We start from the raw sequence: 19,771 nt of genomic DNA, 5'->3' as shown, positions 1-19,771 counted from the left end.
AGAAACCTGGTCCTTCAAGCAACAACATGGACAACTTGAACTTAAACCCCACCATGCCTTTGAGATCAGCACTGAGGAAGACTCCAGTGATCTCCAGAGCCTTAAAGAAAAGTTAGGGGAACACTCCCAACTTATGGCCCCTGTCACCTCCAGTCCGGGTGGTGTTGATAGACAATCCTCTCCTGCTTTTTCAAATAGTGGATGCCTGTCAAGCCATTGGAGTCAGCAGAAAGCAGAGTGGCGGAAGTCCTTCAGGATAGATAACAGCTACCTTTTACCAACTCACCCCTCACTTCCCACACTGTTGAGATTCCAGACTGACCCTCTGAAATGGTGGAAACCTCTGACCCCTAGCAGCAGAGGTGAAAGCAATAGTAGGAGAACTTGCTCATTGTCAACATAGACAGTTATCTAGGCTGACTATTCCAGGTTGAGTAGTCACTTAGCAACTGGAGACTAGTTATTGACCTCTCTCCATTGAACTTTCAAGGTATCTAATCATCAGTCCTGAGGTGTATATTCAAACTGTCTACCACTCTGAAAGTTTTAACGAGTGTTTTCTTGGTTTTTACTGTGTGTGCCCACTAAAATGTGCATCAACAATTGGCTGATACTATTGTCCTCTTCCAGGATGCAGTTGCTCCAAGATAGACACGCTTTCCTTTTACCACAATCTGGGGATTGTGATCAACCGGGAAAATAAGTCTCGCATCTAAGAAGAGAATGGAGTACCTGGGTAAAATGATAGACAGCAGCAGTGAGTGTCTTTCCTTCATCAACTTGTACCAGCAGGCTCAGGAAGGAAGTGCATCCATTCTTGCACAAACAACAGCTTCCAATTCTGGTGTCTGAGGCATCACCAGTCAGGAATCCACAATCTCTCTTACAGAAAGTATGTGACTATCTAAACTTGATACAATTAGGAACCTTTAGATTCATACTTCCTAACTTAGGTGTTGTGGTGGCCGATGTGGTAACGTCCCTGACTGGTGATCGCCAGACTGGAGTTCGAGTCCCGCTCAACCTTGTTAGATTATTTGGTTGCTGCAACCTCACAATCCTTGTGAGCTAAGGATGGGGAGTTTGGGGAACCTATGGGTCTATCTGCTGAGTCATCAACAGCCACTGCCTGGCCCTCCTCGGCCACAGCTTGGGTGCTGATCATGTGTATATATGGTCAGTTTCTAGAGCATTGTCCTGCTTTATAGGGCAATGTCACTGTCCCTTGCCTCTGCCATTCATGAGCGGCCTTTAAACTTGCTATTCAGGTATTTCATGATCAGTAGGTTGTAATGAACAAATGATGATGTCAGCAAAAAAAAAAAAAAAGGTTTCTTAACCTCTTCCCGGCAATCATTATTTTCAATTCAACTATAGCAGATTAGGAAGACCAGATATATTTGAGCCGTAAGGCCCAGTGTTAGCAGTTTTATGACTGCTATACATAACAGATAAGATTAAATGGATTATTGGAAATATTCTATGGTACATTTAAAAAAAAAATAGTCACATCCCCTACTCACTTTAAATACACTCATAATATATAGAATGTAAAACTTTAGTTATGTAATTTGTCTTTCTTATAAAACTAAATTTCCATATCAAAGTTAATGTAATAACAAATATCAATATTTAAATTTTATATGAAAATATATTTTTAATGGCATCAACACTTGACACAATTTAAAATTCCAGTTTGACAATACTTTAGCCAAGTCCAATGTTCTCATTTTAAGCCTCTCAATTTGAAGACCCAAAGACGAAAAGTCAAAATTTTATGTGATAAAACTTGATGAAAATAATAAAAACTTATATGGTTTATATAGGAAACTGGTGACAAGAGGCAAATACCTGATTTCATGAACTACATGGGCAGTAATACGAGAACCTGATGCTCCAAGAGGATGTCCCAGAGCAATAGCTCCTCCATTCATATTCAAAATGGCTGGATCAAGATCAAGGGCTCTCTGACAGGCTATGGTCTGTGGTGCAAATGCTTCATTAATCTGTAAAACAAAATAAAAATATTTTAGTCATTACCACCAGTAATTATTGAAGAAATGTAAAGTAAGTTTGCATTTACCTTTGTTAGTAATTGCAATTAAGAATCAGTTCCTGAATAAGATGATAGCAGTAGCTTTTGTAAATGTGCCCCTGAGATCTATTAGTGGCCAGCAGCCAGGTTGTTAAATTAATATGAAATCTCTCTTATTCTAATATTTTTTTCACCAATTGTAGAATTTTTATATTCCAAGTACAGAACTTAAATTTTTTTCAAAATTGGTTAAGGTCATTTCTGCAATAGTAGCAATAAAAAGAAAACTTTTATTGTATACACTTTAAAGTATTGGTTTCAAGTTGATCACACAACTTTTCAGCTAGGCTAATGACAATGTTTTGGGAATATGTAAATAATAATTAATTGGGTTAAATTACAGGTATTTAGATAGTGTTTTCAAGAGTCTTTCATTGCACAGCAGTTGGCAGGATTATGATGCAATATGTCATACCTGACAGGAGTGACATGACATCATCCTTCAAAACACTACTAGAGGCAACAAGTATTTTCTTACTGATATTTCTTTGCATTTTACCATTACCTTTTTTTTTTTATTCAGTAACAAGCCCTTCAGCACTGGTCTTATAATGGTTAAATACATCTTGTGACCTAGCTCCCACTCGGCATCTTTCCAACCTGTTAAAACACTAATCCAGTTCACCCAAAAGTCATGGTTATGGATTCTCAGAGAAAGCTTGCAGACTCCCATTTAAGGAGAATTGACTGTCCTTGGACAAGAATACCTTCAGAGCCTGGTATCATATCCTTGATCTCCTATCTCAAGACCAGGTAATAGGAATCCATTCAGCTGCAGAGGAGATATATTTATGCACAAGTTCATTTAGGATATGTTTCAGCAGTTCACAAGGCTGAACCAAAACCAAGACTTTTCGGAGCCTTTATTGAGATTAAGGCCTTTATCAAAATTAATTGAGCAAAATGAACAGATTTTCTATTCTGACAGATGGAGTTATGATTGAAAATGTAATGTTACTCATTCCAAAGGAATTTCAGCATTGAGCAGTAACCATGACAGAATGAAGGATAGACTGACATTCAGTTACCATCCTGGACCAGATCATAGGTGAGCAGTATTCAAGAGTCTGTTGCCCTATTCTAGGACAGCTGCATTGATTTTAAGAGTAATTGGATGGAAATATCAAGTGAAAAGAACATACAGCATTGATATTTGCAATATCTATTATAAGACGTTTTGAATAAGTTTGGAAAATTCATTTAGAGCCCAGTTGATTACATGTTAACAATGTCAGCTGATTCAAGCCACGGCTAGCAAGGACATGTGCACATAAATATTCTTAATATAATTCCCAAACTTATTCAAACTATCACATAATTCAAAAGGTTTTATACAATTTAATAAAAACTATATGTATTGTTAGTTATCAATTAAATGTATAAATACTTTCGTTTGTTTGTTTATTCATTTGCTGTTCGTTTGTTCATTGGGACGAAATGTAAATGGAAGATGTGATATAGAATCGGTTTTATTTAGTTTATTTTTAATTTTCAAGCATACATTGAGTAAAATGAAATTATAATAACATCTCGACATAACCAAAACTTAGATTTTACTGTATGCTTACACAGATGGTTTCATGATTTAGCAGTCTTTTTATACCATAAAGAGATGTTAAAAATAGTTTTTTTTTCTTTCTTTTTTACATTGTCCAATCAATAGATTGTTTTGTGGTCGGATATATGCAATATTCATATTTATTTACTTATTCATTTACATATAAAGTAGTCTTGTATATATTATTTTAGGATTTTTTTTTTTTACTTATAGATATAACTAAGGGAGTAGCAGTAATTCCTAGATTACTCACTAGTGTTTTCTGGCGCTGTATTCAGTTATTGATATATTATATTACTTCATTTTCATTAACATTTAATTTAACTCCTTGATTATGTGATCCTTAGGTGAAAAACACGTAATATAATCTCAGCTGTTCGTTTTGATGTTAACTACATGTTTGGCATATATGGTAGGCCTCTATAGCCTATAGAATTTGGTATAATTTTGCTTGATTCTCTGCATATGGAAACTTGCGATACAATGGACTATCGACAGTACCGGACACCCCTTCCCCCTTATTAGTCCGTTATTGCGGGGTTCTACTGTTTTTGTAGACAATTATCTTGATAAGTGATGGGCCAAAAGAAAGCGAGTGGATAAATTGGTACACATACATACATATACCAAGGCACTTCCCCCAATTTTGGGGGGTAGCCGACATCAACAAATGAAACAAAACAAAAAAGGGGACCTCTACTCTCTACGTTCCTCCCAGCCTAACAAGGGACTCAACCGAGTTCAGCTGGTACTGCTAGAGTGCCACAGCCCACCCTCCCACATTATCCACCACAGATGAAGCTTCATAATGCTGAATCCCCTACTGCTGCTACCTCCGCGGTCATCTAAGGCATCGGAGGAAGCAGCAGGGGCTACCAGAACTGCATCACAATCGCTCGCCATGACTATGATAGAGGTGAAGCATGAAATTATTGAAAAACATGAGCGTGGATTCTGTGTGAGTGAGTTGGCTCGCCATTACGAAACGAGTACATTGACGATATGTACTATCCTCAAACAGAAGGATGCTATTAAGAGCACAAAGTCTTCTAAAGGCTTAACCATCATGTCGAAGTTACAGAAAGATATAAATGACGAGATGGAGAGGCTTCTGTTGCTGTGGATTAAAGATAAGCAGCTGGCAGGAGATAGCGTGACTGAAATAATCTTCTGTGAGAAGGCCAGCGCAACATACAGATTTGAAATAAAAGGAAGCAGATGAGAGTGGGATGACATCAACAGCAGCAGAGACATTCAAAGCTAGTGGCTGGTTTGATAACTTTAAAAAGCAAACTGGATCCACTTAGTTGTGAGGCATGGAGAAGCTGCGAGGTCGGATGTGAAAGCCGTGGAGGAGTAAGTTGAACGTTTTGCCTCACTTGTTGCTGCGGAAGATTACATCCCCCACCAAGTCAACTGTGATGAAACTAGCCTTTTTTGGAAAAAGATATCACGGAGGACATTCATCATGGCAGAAGAAAAGAAAATGCCGGGCCATAAACCCATGAAAGATACATTGACTCTAGCCTTGTGTGCTAATGCCAGTGGTGACTGCAAGATCAAGCCACTGCTGGTGTATAACTCCAAAAACCCACATGCTTTCAAGAGTCATAAGATCTTGAAAGAAAAGCTTAAGTGATGTGGCAAGCAAATTCAAAGGCATGGGTTGAGGCATTTTTTCACATAATTGGTAAATCTGGTCTTTGGTCTGGCAGTCAGGAAATATTTGATGGAGAAAAACCTGCCACTGAAATGTCTTCTCATTTTAGACAATGCCCTTGGCCACCCTTCAGGTCTTGAAGATGACATTCTTGATGATGATAAGTTTATTAAGGTCCACTATCTCTGCCGCCCAATACCACTCCACTCCTCCAGCCCATGGACCAACAGGTTATTTCAAATTTCAAGAAGCTGTTAGATAAAGCATTTCCTTCAAAAAAATGCTTGATGTCACTGATAACACCAACCTAACCCTCTGTGAAATTTGGAAGGACCATAATAACATTATGGTTTAAAAATTATTAATGAAGCATACACACATACATATACCAAGGCACTTCCCCAATTTTGGGGGGTAGCCGATATCAAACAAATGAGACAAAAAATGGGGACCTTATGCAATACGTTCCTCCCAGCCTGACAAGGGACTCAACCGAGTTCAGCTGGTACTGCTAGAGTGCCAAAGCCCACCCTCCCCGTTATCCACCACAGACGAAGCTTCATAACGCTGAATCCCCTACTGGTGCTACTGCCGCGGTCATCCAAGGCACCGGAGGAAGCAGCAGGGCCTACCGTAACTGCGTCACAATCGCTCGCCATTCATTCTGATTTCTAGCACGCTCTCTTGCCTCTCTCACATCTATCCTCCTATCACCCAGAGCTTTCTTCACTCCATCCATCCACCCAAACCTTGGCCTTCCTCTTGTACTTCTCCCATCAACTCATGCATTCATCACCTTCTTTAGCAGACAGCCATTTTCCATTCTCTCAACATGGCCAAACCACCTCAACACATTCATATCCACTCTAGCTGCTAACTCATGTCTTACACCCGTTCTCACCGTCACTACTTCGTTCCTAACCCTATTTACTCGAGATACACCAGCCATACTCCTTAGACACTTCATCTCAAACACATTCAATTTCAGTCTCCGTCACTTTCATTCTCCACAACTCCGATCCATACATCACAGTTGGTCAATCACTTTCTCATACAGAACTCTTTTTGCATTCATGCCCAACCCTCTATTTTTTACCACTCCCTTAACTGCCCCCAACACTTTGCATCCTTCATTCACTCTGACGTACATCTGCTTCCACTCCACCATTTGCTGCAACAACAGATCCCAAGTACTTAAACTATTCCATCTCCTCAAGTAACTCTCCATTCAACATGACATTCAACCTCGCACCACCTTCCCTTCTCGTAAATCTCATAACCTTACTCTAACCCACATTAACTCTCAACTTCCTTTTCTCACACACCCTTCCAAATTCTGTCACTAATCGGCCAAGCTTCTCTTCCGCGTCTGCAACCAGTACAGTATCATCCGCAAACAACAACTGATTTACCTCCCATTCATGGTCATTCTCGTCTACCAGTTTCAATCCTCGTCCAAGCACTCGAGCATTCACAGTATTATAATAAGAAAAATTCATCTTTGAATTGTCAAATAATGTATACATTAACGACTATCTGGCTTTAGGAAACCTGCCTTAGTTTTACATCATTCTGTGCGGGTACAGGCAAGTATTTTTTATTCAGTAATAAAAAAGGCTTATCCTAAAATTAACTATCTAATATTACTGTCAATGCATAAATAGCAGATAATATGTGTGCCTCTAATGTAGTTTACAAGAATGTTTAGTACATATTGTAATCACATTTTTAATACCTTTATTGTACTTTTGAATGTCTGATTTTTTGGTTCTTTTGAATGCCTGATCCCATTCCTAAATTCATGTAATGATTCATAATAAGTAACTAACTTGAAAAAAAAAATTAATAAAACTGACTAATATTCTTTTCCCTCAATTTAAATACTGCTTGGAAATACCAGAAACCCCCACAATTTAAAATACACATTGAACAAAAAAAAAAAATGCTTAAAAGCCTTTGATTTTATAAATATAAGATTAAGCTATCCTCTTAAACCTCATTAAGCTATCCTCTTAAACCTCCTTATGAAACGTGCAAGAGAATCATTTGGGAAATTCTTTTAGAAATTGGTACTATATGAAAGTCATACAGTGTGATAAAAATTGCATGATCAAAGCCAAATGTACAAAGTCAACATTAAAAGACAATTCAGCAATCTCCGAGAATAAAATAATATAAACATCTCAAATATAATATTTCTTATTAACATTTAACAAAATAACATGTTGATAATACTTTCAGTTGACTAGTAAAGCAGACTTGTTTTTCAAGATAGACTGGCTAACAGATAAAGACTGATTTGTTTAACAATTCAATATTTCCAGTGACTTAAACCTCTTATTTTGACTTAAGTACTTACCTCAACCATTCCAATATCTTTTAGCTCTAATCCTGAAACTTTCAATAATTTCTGAATAGCAGGCACAGGACCAATACCCATGATTGTTGGATCAACTCCTGCAATTGCATATCCTACTAAACGTGCTAAAGGCTTGAAACCATGCTCTTTGCAAGCGTCTTCTGAAGCTATTACAACTGCTCCAGCTCCATCACATATTCCCTTAAATAAAAAAAAAGGATGAACTAGTAAAACAGAAGCTGTAACAAATAATGTATAGGATTACAATTAATAAAATTTGATTACAATCAGTAAAATTTAATTGCATCCACATTCAATTGTAGTACTGTATCTCTTCCATATAAATATATTTTTCAAGTAATTTTTATTTTTCCTAATTATACAAACCTGAGCTCTTTAATATGAGTACTGTATGCTTTCAGCAAAACCAAAACTGTTACAATTTATTAGGAAATGCTGGTACTTAATATCAGGTGGCTGCAAAGTCTGGCCCCCCCTTTTTTTCAACACACTGAGTAACCACTTTGACCTTCAACCTAGGACTTCTAGGGTGGTTGAGGCAGGAAATGTAACTTAAAGCAGGTTTTTAAAGTTAGGAAAAATACAAATTACTTTTAAAATTTGTGAATTGTTCCTACATACTTCGAAGCAAATCCCTATAACCAACTGGCTGGTTTATTTTCCCAGGAACTGTCAAAGCACTTTGATCCCGCGTAGGAGTAAAAGTGAGTACTCATTTCAACCTTTTAATGACATGGACATGAAGATGAGGAAAGTGTTATGATTGGTCTGTATCATAGACTGTTAAATGGTTAAGGAAGAACCTATATCTGTGTGGAGGATATGTCTCAAAGTATGGTTATATGAGAACATGAATGAATACCTTTGTCTATCCTTGATGAGTACGTGGATGGGCAAGATTCTTTTTAATCATGACGCTCACCTGCATTCGTTGTTTGGTCCAAAGAGTAAGTGCTCCACCCCAAGGAAGGGGAAGAAATAAAGGTAAAAGGCCAGTCAATCTTACCATTTATTCTGGACTTTTATCACAACCGCTATTTTAGATGAGATCCTTCTTGTTCTGTGGAGGAGCTAGGTTTACTACATTATCTGTTTAGCTCCTACCACCAGTTCAAAGATAAAGTTATACAGAAACCTGTCAGTACTCTCCGTAGGTAATGGGCAGCAAAGTTCTTCTGTTGCTAACAGAGTACTGTTTTTGCAAAAAATGCGACAATGCCAGGTTCTTCTTGAGAACTGGGGTAGATTCTATATTCTGGCTTTGTATGATCAAATCCAGGGTGTTCCACTCCTATCCTTGTGGGAGCAAGTTTCTGATAGTTGGTCGAAGCCAGAAATAAAACTTTCAGCATAGCTTTCCTTATTCCTTTCGTAATGAATGTAGAGCCATAGTGTACCCTCATCCCAATAAGAACAGGAATGCAACTCATTCTGGTTCCCACTAGTCACCTTTGTAGGGAAGAGGTGAAGAAGGATTAGTCTCTTGGCCGACTGGATTCTAGGTCTTGGCCACAAACTCCTGAACCAAGGCGATGAAGAGATGCAAATGGCTGATCTGTGAACCATATACATGTGGTTGCTTGTCAGCGATCAGGGTCCCTTTGGAACCCATATGCCTTCAACCAACTGCTGAGAAATCAGTGAAACAGGGCCAAGAAAAAAAAGAGAGAGAGAGAACAAAACCCACGTAAAATATGAGTGTCCCATTTGTAGAGTTAAATTCGTACAAAGTAGTACTCATAACAACCGATTAAGACCCATGAAATACATTGCATCGTTACTTAATATTTCGATTATGGGAATACTGTACTAACATTATTCAATGTCCTATTGAAACGAAATCAGTCACTTTACCAGCTCGACAGATAAAAGCTTTCTTAATATATTTTTTTTATTTAAAATGGATAATGTATATTATCAATAAAAGAAAATACTGACTTACCAATATAAATCAGTTGATTTTTATACAAGAAATATGAGAAATTCGGAGGTAATTTGTATTTTTCTTAATGATACAAACCTTTAGCTATTTATTAGGGATATTACTTTCGGCGAAGCTGAAAGGACGAGCAATAAAAATTTAGTGAGTCCTAACTACCCATCCCGCTAGTTACCGGGGGGTAAAGGGTGTAGCTAGCTACCTGCTTCACTCACACACATGACTGTGCTTCACTTTTCTTGGAGGCAGGACTTCAAAGGGGGCGGTCAGCGGGTAGGGGGCGGTCGGCAGGTAAGTTTGTATAAATAGCTAAAGGTTTGTATCGTTAGGAAAAATACAAATTATCTCTGAATTTGTCATTTGCTCCATAACTGGAATACATACCTACGCTATTTATTAGGGGTGACCCATTAGGAGGGTGGACATCCCTGCTAATCTGGCTTTTTGGCTTTACCCGGGAACTCCTTTTTTGAGTAGGTGAGTACCAAAAATAACACCTCGCTTAACCTTGCTACACAAGGTCTGCGACCTACGTAAGCTGTGTGTTGAGATAAGCAGTGTGACTGCCAAGGTAAAAGTTATTCAGTCTTTATAGGAAATAACTGTGGTAACCAAGACTTACCCAATACCACCTAGACAGGGTATGAGGACGAAACGGTTTTGACACAATACCAAGTACACGAGGGAGCATGGTTTACCTGCAGTGGTTGAGGTCAGCTTGTGCAGAGAACCCAGGCTGCTGCTTTCCCCATGAGAAGGGAGGATGAAGAAAAGCAAAAGAGCCGGTCATTCCTTTTCATTCACGCAGAATAAAACCGGGTAACTTTGCCCTCAACCTTCTGCTACTTGTCCAATAAGGAGCTTGAAGTATTCAACCAGCAGTTGTGCAGCCACCACAGGACTGATAGAGATCGTATTGAGCTCCTGTGGGTCATGCCTTGCAGGTAATGGGCTATGAAAGTTGTCTGGTGCTTTCACACCCTTGCTTATAGAACCTGCATCACAGAGTAATCTCTTTTGGAGGCCAGGGAAGTAGCTATGCTTCTGAAATCATGAGATCAGGGTTGACGTGTTGGAGAAGGATCTGGATTCAGTGTGATGGATGATTCTGTCCACGAAGTTACTAATTTTAGTGATCCTACTCTTGTCTCTCCCAGTGCTGACAACAAGCGAAAGCACCCGGGGGTAGGCTGTTGATGTTCTTTTGAGGTAGAGCCTCTTACTGTGCCCTCACTGGGCACAGTAAAAGATGATCTGAATCGTCAGTTACAGAGCGGCGACTCGTTATCCGGAAGCGGTCAAAGCTAGGATCCGTCACTCCTAGATTCTGAGTCTTGGCAAAACGCAAGGAAGAAGCTGAATGTTACCTCTCCCCCTCTCCTTGTATGGGCAATGTCGTATAAGAGACCATGAAGTTCACTGACCTCTTTGGCCGAGGTCAAAGCGAGTAGGAACACTGTCTTCCAAGACAGGTGACCATCTGTTGCCTGATGTAGTGGTTCGTAGGTAGGGCTCTTTAGAAACCGGAGAACTTGAACCATGTTCCGAGGGGAAGGTCTCACTTCTGACTGAGGACAGGTAAGTTCTTAAGTCTGTATGAGTTAGGAAAGATCTTACGTCGAGATGTCCCTTCCTTTCAGTTTGAAGGCAAGTCTCAAGACTAAGTGATAGCCTTTCACTGCCAAAACTGAAAGAAGTCTTTCCTCCCACAAATACCCGAGGAATTCCGCAATGCTGTAATAGTGGCATTGAGTGGAGAGATACCCTTTCCATGACACCAACCACAGAAGACATTCTAATTTGCACGGTAGACTGCTGCTGAAGATTTCTGCAGGTATCCAGATATCCTCTTCGCAACTTATGAAAATTCTCTGCGAGTGAGGAGGTGCTGGGTAGTCTCCGGGCGTGCAGTCCTAGAGAATCTACAGCTTTGTGGTAGATGTGGACATGCTGTTATCTGAGTAGATGATGTCGTGGAGGGAGTTCTCTTGGAGGCTCCAGCAGGAGCTGCAGAAGGTCCAGAAACCATTCCGCATGATGTCTTTGCGGAGCTATGAGAGTCATTGAGAGGTTGACCGATGTTCTGGCCTATTTAAGTACCCGTCTCTTCAGACAGAATGGGGGAAAGGCGTAAACGACGTTGTCCCCACCGTTGTTGGAATGCATCTTGCCAGAAAGCCTTGAGGTCTGGGACTGGGGAGCAGTATGAGCCTAAAATTCAGGGTTGTTGCGAACAAATCCATGATTGGAGAACCCCACAAAGTCAGGACTTTGTAGGTTACTAGGTGATCCAAAGACCATTTGGTACCCATTATCTGAGATGCTCTGCTCAGACTATCGGCGGGCACATTCCTCTAGCCTGGAATGAAGCAAGCTGATAGCAGTACCGAGTGGATTTCGGCCTGTCTTAGTACAGTACTGCATTTCTATTGCTTAATGGGATAGGGGCTGCGGACAAGTACCTCTTGTTGTTGATGTGAGCCACTACTGTAATGTTGACCCTCATAACCACCACTCAAGTGGCCCACCAGGAACTGATGGGACTGTTAAAGGACCAGAAAGAGCCTTCATCTCCAAGAGATTTATTTGAAGGTACTTTTCGGACTCTGGCCAGTGGCCTGAGATCGTGTGGTGCAGCACATTGGTCCCCCCCCCTTCTTTTGTTGTGTCTAAAATCAGCATCAAGTCCAGGAGGAAAACAAGAAGATCTACACCCCTCCACAGTCTTGTCTGCTACCCGTCACTTGAGGTCCATCCGTTCCTCTGGCCCCAAAGGGGATCAGAATGTCCAGGGAATCAAAGGCCTGTTTCCAATCAGACTCAAGCTGCAACTGGAGAGATCAAATCTTGAGGGGACCGTTGGGAACTAATCGGGCCAGGGATGATAGCTGTCTAAGGAGACATAGCCACTTCTGGGCTGGGAATTCTAGTCTTGAGAAAAAAGTCTTGCGACCTTTCTCAGCCTCATTATCCTGTCTTTTGATGGGAAGGTTTTGTGGAGATTGGTGTCTAAAATCATTTATAGATATACCAGTCTTCTGAGTGGGAAGCAGGGAAGACTTCATGAGGTTTACCATAATCACCAGATCTTGGCAAAATCTCAGAAGTTTGCCTCGGTGCTGAAGAAGGGTTGCCACAGAGTCTGCTACGATCAGCCAGTCGTCCAGATAACAGAGGAGATGGATGCCGATCCTGTGAGCCCAAGATGATACTAAGGCGAACATTCTGGTGAAGACTTGGGGTGCTGTGGAAAGACCAAAGCACAGTGCCCTGAACTGTTATTTCCTGATGTCTAGACTGAATCTCCGACACTTCCTTGAAGATGCATGATTTGGGATCTGGAAGTATGCGTCCTTTAGGTCCAGCGTGCACATGAAGACCTGTGGTCTTACTGCTTATCCAACCTTCTCCATCATGGTGTGGACATTGGCTTAAAGGGCCAGCTCCTTTGAGGATACCTTCGTATAGGAGCTCGTTGCCGCTGGGGTCTTGACCCGTGGAGGGAGAGATAAGTGAACGAGACGTGATACCCAGTGTAAGGACTCTTCCCTGGGAGAGAATTCAGCCTTAACTAATGAAGAAGTGGGTAAGGCAACGCTTGACCTTACCTTGCGCTCTGGCAGCGGTGTTGCTATTCCTTAGAAACGGGAAGGAGGTAGCTAGCTACCCCGCCCCACTTACCCCCTACTAACTAGCAGAATGAGTAGTTAACCCTCGCTAAATTTTAATGGATCATCCTTTCAGCTTCGCCGAAAGTAATACCCTTAATAAATAGCATAGGTTTGTAACCCAGTTATGGAACTAAGATTATTTCTAAGGAAATATCTGTCCTTTTAGTGTTCTACTTCCAACAGACTTGAGACTTCATCAGAGAGAAAAAATTATCATAAAGTTGAACAGTCTTAAGTCGCATAGGTCATAAGTCGACAACTACTGCACAAAGTTCTACGCAGTAAGTTAGAAACATGATGCAACTCTTGAGCCGTCGACTGTATCACGTAAGGTAGTGTAATATACGTATCACATTTTATACTAAAATCACCATAAACACATTAGATATGAAGTTTTTTTAAATCACAATGTGATTCAGCACAAAAAAGGACTGAAGTGGGAAATGCACACGTGAGAAGAGATGATGCGAGACTGAGGCCAAGTCCGCAAGAGACGGGGTGTTGTACTGTGTGAAGAGGGAAACAGCATGAAACATGTTGGGTACAAAGGAGCGAAGTCGGTTTGAAATTGTCAGGCCGCAAGAGTACTGATCGCAAATACGCGAATTTTTATTCAATAGTTTATACGGTTTTCTGTATTGCGTATGACTGAATCCGCGGAATCCATGAATAATGAGGGCTGACTGCAAGTATTTTACGGGTAGGAATGTTCCCAGTATCTATTCTCCCACCTCGCAAAAATTTTTGGTGAGCACAGTACTATAAAGTTATAGAAGGTGAATGTGCACTCACAGGTGAGGGCTTTCCCATCACCCGCCTGTAGCTATCAACACCTCGTTATGAATTCAACAGCCAAGTTCCAGCTACGCTGAAAACATACTACTGTTAAAAGACAAGGGCGTGTATCCTTGTAAGAACTAAGGTCAGTTATTAAATGTTCCAAGACGGTAACCATTCTACCCTACAAGGATAGTCCCAAATACTAAACCGGCCGGGCCTCCATCTGGGGCCTCCATCTGGGTTCACACAAGCAGTGACAAGTGTAGGCAGGAATGGGCTGAACCATAAAATTGGAAATACATGAATTCCAAAGAAAAAATTTTAGACATCTTTAGCTTTGTGTGAGAGCCGTCTCATTAGAATTAATGTATTATCGCTTCCAATTTACGGCATCTCCTGCCTGCACCTGCCAAATCGCAGTCTGTATGGACACAGACTTACACCTTATGAGTTTGTAAATAAGCATGCGAGGTATTGCAGTAACCACCCACTCCTTAAAACTTTCTAAAGCAACAATTCATAACTAAGTGCTAAAGATAGGGATTCTTGTATTTCAACTACTTTTGTGATACAAGGTTGAAAGAGCCTATACTTTCTCATTCAATAAACAAAAGGATTACATAAAAAAACATGCAACTTCCTGTTAGTTGCGGAATTTATCACCTATGACTTTTGATTTGCTAAAACTCTACAGTCTGGTTAAACTATTTTTTCATAATCACTAACAAAACAAGAATTATTAACTTTTCCCAGCCTTTCATATTTACTAAGATATATATTGGGATTTCAGTATCATTTTAATTTTTGTGAGGATCTGAATTTATAGTAATTTTTATGATCATACCAGTGTAATAAGGTTTCTTTAATAAAATTTTCAACCTTGCTAAAAAGGATCGGATTTTATTGGAAAGGTCAAATAAAAGCGGGCTCAATTTAAAGAATATGACACAAAAAAAAAAAGGGGTCCGAAATCATAAAAACTCGGCATATGCTATGTAATCCTACTACATATTCATACCCGCACCAAAAATTAATTAATGAAAAATATTCTCACCAAAAATTAATTAATATGATATTTTAATTATAAAATAAATTTTTGAATATACTTACCCGGTGAATATATAATAGCTGCTGCTCCAGCGGCTCGACAGAAAACACACACAAAAACTCGCGAGCGATCGCTATGAAGGTTGCGGGTGTGCCCACCAGCGCCAACTATCGGCCAGATACCGCATATACATGTAAACAGACCCAATTTTTCTCATCCCACTGGGTCTCTATCGGGGAGGAAGGGGGGGCCTTTAATTTATATATTCACCGGGTAAGTATATTCAAAAATTTATTTTATAATTAAAATATCATTTTTAAATATTTAACTTAGCCGGTGAATATATAATAGCTGATTCACACCCATGGTGGTGGGTAGAGACCAGAGTTAATTAAGTTTACAGCGTATATGCTTAGAGTTTTTGACAGTTATATCATAACAAAACCCAAATATATAAAGGTACCTGGTAAGGAAGTTGACTTAGACGATTACTCTGCCTTATTAGTCTGTCTTCCTCACGAAGCCCAGCGATCCTCTTAGGATGCTGAAAGATTCCCAGGAGCTGAAGTATTAAGGGCTGCAACCCATACAACAGGACCTCATCAAACCACTAATCTGGGCGCTCTCAAGAAATGACTTTGACCACCCGCCAAATCAAACAGGATGCGAAAGGCTTCTTAGCCTTCCGTACAACCCAAAAAACAATATTAAAAACATTTCAAGAGACAGATTAAAAAGGATATTGGAATTAGGGTAATGTAGTGGTAGAACCCTCACCCACTACTGCACTCGCTGCAACGAATGGACCCAGTGTGTAGCAGTCCTCGTAAAGAGTCTGGACATCTTTTAAGTAAAATGACGCGAACACTGACTTGCTTCTCCAAAAAGTCGCGTCCATAATACTTTGCAGAGATTTATTTTGCTTGAAGGCCACGGAGGTTGCTATAGCTCTAACTTCGTGCGTCTTAACCTTAAGCAAACATCGGTCTTTCTCATTCAAGTGAGAATGAGCTTCTCGTATTAAAAATCTGATAAAATATGACAAAGCATTCTTTGACATAGGCAATGATGGTTTCTTAACTGAGCACCATAATGCCTCAGATTTACCTCGTAATGACTTAGTACGAGCTAAATAGAACTTAAGAGCTCTAACAGGACATAATACTCTTTCCAGTTCGTTGCCTACGATCTCTGATAAGCAAGGAATATCAAAAGATTTAGGCCAAGGACGAGAAGGCAGTTCATTTTTGGCCAGGAAACCAAGTTGAAGTGAACAAGTGGCTTTTTCTGTAGAAAAGCCGATGTTCTTACTGAAGGCATGAAGTTCACTGACACTTTTAGCCGAAGCCAAGCACACTAGGAAAAGTGTCTTGAGGGTGAGATCCTTCAGGGAGGCTGAATGTAATGGCTCAAACCTGTCTGACATGAGGAACCTTAGGACCACGACTAAGTTCCATCCAGGAGTTGCCAAACGACGTTCCTTAGAGGTCTTGAAAGACTTAAGGAGATCTTGGAGATCTTTATTGTTGGAAAGATCTAAGCCTCTATGTCGAAAGACCGAAGCCAACATGCTCCTGTAGCCCTTAATCGTGGGAGCTGAAAGGGAGCGAACCTTTCTCAGATGTAAAAGAAAATCTGCGATTTGGGCTACAGAGGTACTGGACGAGGACACAGATGCTGACTTGCACCAGTCTCGAAAGACTTCCCACTTCGACTGGTATACTCTAATGGTAGAAGCTCTCCTCGCTCTTGCAATCGCACTGGCTGCCTCCTTCGAAAAGCCTCGAGCTCTTGAGAGTCTTTCGATAGTCTGAAGGAAGTCAGAAAAAGAGCGGGGAGGCTTTGATGGACATTCTTTACGTGGGGCTGACGTAACAGATCTACCCTTAGAGGAAGACTTCTTGGAAAGTCTACCAGCCATTGAAGTACCTCGGTGAACCACTCTCTCGCGGGCCAGAGGGTAGCAACCAACGTCAACCTTGTCCCTTCGTGAGAGGCGAACTTCTGCAGTACCTTGTTGACTATCTTGAATGGTGGGAATGCATATAAGTCCAGAAGAGACCAATCCAGTAGAAACGCGTCTATGTGGATTGCTTCTGTATCTAGGACTGGAGAGCAATAGATTGGTAACCTTTTTGGTCAACGAGGAGGCAAAGAGGTCTATGGTGGGTTGACCCCAAGTAGCCCAAAGACTCTTGCCCACGTCCTTGTGGAGGGTCCATTCCGTGGGTATCACCTGACCCCTCCGACTGAGACAGTCTGCCAAGACGTTCAAGTCCCCCTGGATGAATCTCGTCAACAGGGAGATGCCTCGATTTCTTGACCATAAGAGAAGGTCCCTTGCGATCTCGAGCAGCTTGAAGGAGTGTGTGCTTCCTTGCTTGGAGATGTACGCCAAAGCTGTGGTGTTGTCTGAGTTGACCTCTACCACTTAGTTTCGAAGAAGCTTTCGAATATCATCAAGGCCAAGTGGACTGCTAATAGCTCCTTGCCGTTGATGTGCATGCTCTTCTGACTTGAGGTCCACAGACCCGAGCATTCCCGACCGTCCAGGGTCGCACCCCAACCCAAATCCGACGCGTCTGAGAACAACACGTGGTTTGGGTTCTTGACTGCTAGGGATAGTCCCTCTCTCAGACTGATATTGCTGTCCCACCATTTCAGGCATGCCTTTACTGGTTCGGAGACTGGGAATGATACCGTCTCTAACGTCTTGTCCTAGTTCCAGTGAGAGGCTAGATGGAACCGGAGAGGCAGAAGGTGTAGTCTCCCTAGTGAGACAAACTGCTCCAGGGATGAGAGAGTCCCTACGAGACTGTTCCAACTCCTGACTGAACAAACGTTTTCTTTTCAGCATTAGTTGGACTTCGAGCAGGGCTTGTTCTATTCGGTGGCAGACGGAAAAACCCGAAAAAACTGGACTGCGAATCTCCATCCCCAAATATAGAATAATCTGGGATGGGATCAGTTGGGACTTTTAGGTTGACCAAAAGTCCCAACTCCCTGGCCAGACTCAACGTCCAATGTAGATCCTGCAGACAGCGAAGACTGGACGATGCTCTGAGAAGCCAGTCGTCCAAGTACAGGGAAGCTCGGATCCCCGATAGATGGAGGGATTTTGCCACATTCCTCATGAGCCTCGTAAACACGATAGGAGCAGGACTGAGGCCAAAGCACAGGGCTCGAAACTGGTACCCCACATTCCTGTAAACAAACCTCAGAAACGGTTGGGAATCCGGGTGTATAGGAATGTGGAAGTATGCCTTCTGAAGGTCGAGAGAGACCATCCAGTCGCCTTCCATTAATGCTGTCAAGACAGCCTGGTAGACTTCATCGTGAAGTTTGTCTTGACAATGAACACATTGAGCGCACTTGCCTCTTACGTACTCCTGCAGTGAACATGGCTGCCAGATCATTGGAGCCATCCCTGAGGGACTTGTTCCTGCAGAGAACGTGGCTGTCAGATCATTGGAGCCATCCCTGAGGGACTTGTTCCTGCAGAGAACGTGGCTGTCAGATCATTGGAGCCATCCCTGAAAGCCTTGTTTATGCATGACATAATTGTACAGCAAAACTTCAAACGCTCGAAAAAACTCCTAACAGGAGATGGTCTAGCTCTGAAGTCGACCATAAAATCTTGGAGCGTCTCATGGCCAGGCGCCAGGGAGAGTCTATGAGGTTTGAGAAGTCTATCTGGGCAGAGGCAGGAACTCCCAAGCCGAGAACTTCTCCCGTGTCATATCAGACTCTCGCTCTATAAGCCAGCTTAAAAGTAGGGAAAGCAAAGGCTGTCTCCCCCAAACTCCTCCTGGTGATAAACCAGTCGCCTAGCAAACGTAAAGCTCTCTTAGAAGAGCGAGAGAGCACTAGCTTATAAAACAACGGCTTCGAAGTAGCTAGGCCTAGTGTAAACTCTGACGTTTAGGCGAACGAGGAGCAGCAGTTACAAAAAGATCCGGACAAAGATCCTTAAAAATCAGCATGATTTATTTAAAGTCCATAGAGGGCTGAGCAGCTTTAGGCTCCTCTCCGTCTGACAGAGTCCTCAAGGGAATATCAGTAGGAGGGGGCACAGCAACTTCCTCATCTGAAGGAACCTTGTCCGACAATAGCCGAGTCTCAAGCAAGGGAGAGACCTGCCGTGGTGGCAATGCTTGACAAGCAGAGTCCACACGCAAAGGAGCAACAGTAGCAGTCAAGGACGCTATGTCATGTAACTGCTTAAAGGACTGACCAGCAACAACCAACAGGTGCGGGAGGACGCTCGACGTCAACTCGAGACTGCCTTGACTGCCTAGACTGAGCAGTCAAAACAACTCTTGACTGCGGTGCTTGACGCTCAACGTCAAAACAAGTCAACTTCGCTGGTTGGCGAACGTCCTGAACGTCAACAAGAGCATGCGGCAGCGGCTGAACGTCCACAAGCGGCTGAAAGTCAACACTGGACTGCATCGAGTGAGGCTCTACAAAACGTGACTGACGTGACTTTGTAACGTCAACGTCAACAGGACGAGCAAAGGTTCGTTTGGGCGGCTGACGGCCAGGATCTCGATCAGCTAAGCGGCGAGGATCATCGTGAACCTGCTCAGCAGAATAGTCCTCCATAAGAGAGGCAAGCTTATTCTGCATGTCTTGCCGTA

General features: G+C 41.7%; 1 protein-coding gene across 1 annotated transcript in view; it reads right to left on the bottom strand.

The window, feature by feature from the left end:
- The window catches only part of yip2 (yippee interacting protein 2), a 109,180-nt gene that overhangs the window by 1,922 nt on the left and 87,487 nt on the right, over positions 1 to 19,771 (bottom strand). The window contains exons 7-8 of the mRNA XM_068351089.1: positions 7,673 to 7,873; positions 1,852 to 2,006 (exon numbers count right to left, since the gene is read on the bottom strand). Of these exons, the coding sequence (XP_068207190.1) occupies positions 1,852 to 2,006; positions 7,673 to 7,873 (356 nt within the window). The remainder of the gene's footprint in view (positions 1 to 1,851; positions 2,007 to 7,672; positions 7,874 to 19,771) is intronic.

This window comes from Palaemon carinicauda, chromosome 27, assembly GCF_036898095.1.
Source record: "Palaemon carinicauda isolate YSFRI2023 chromosome 27, ASM3689809v2, whole genome shotgun sequence".
Lineage (NCBI taxonomy): Eukaryota > Metazoa > Arthropoda > Malacostraca > Decapoda > Palaemonidae > Palaemon > Palaemon carinicauda.
This window is presented reverse-complemented; position numbering and strand designations above follow the sequence as displayed.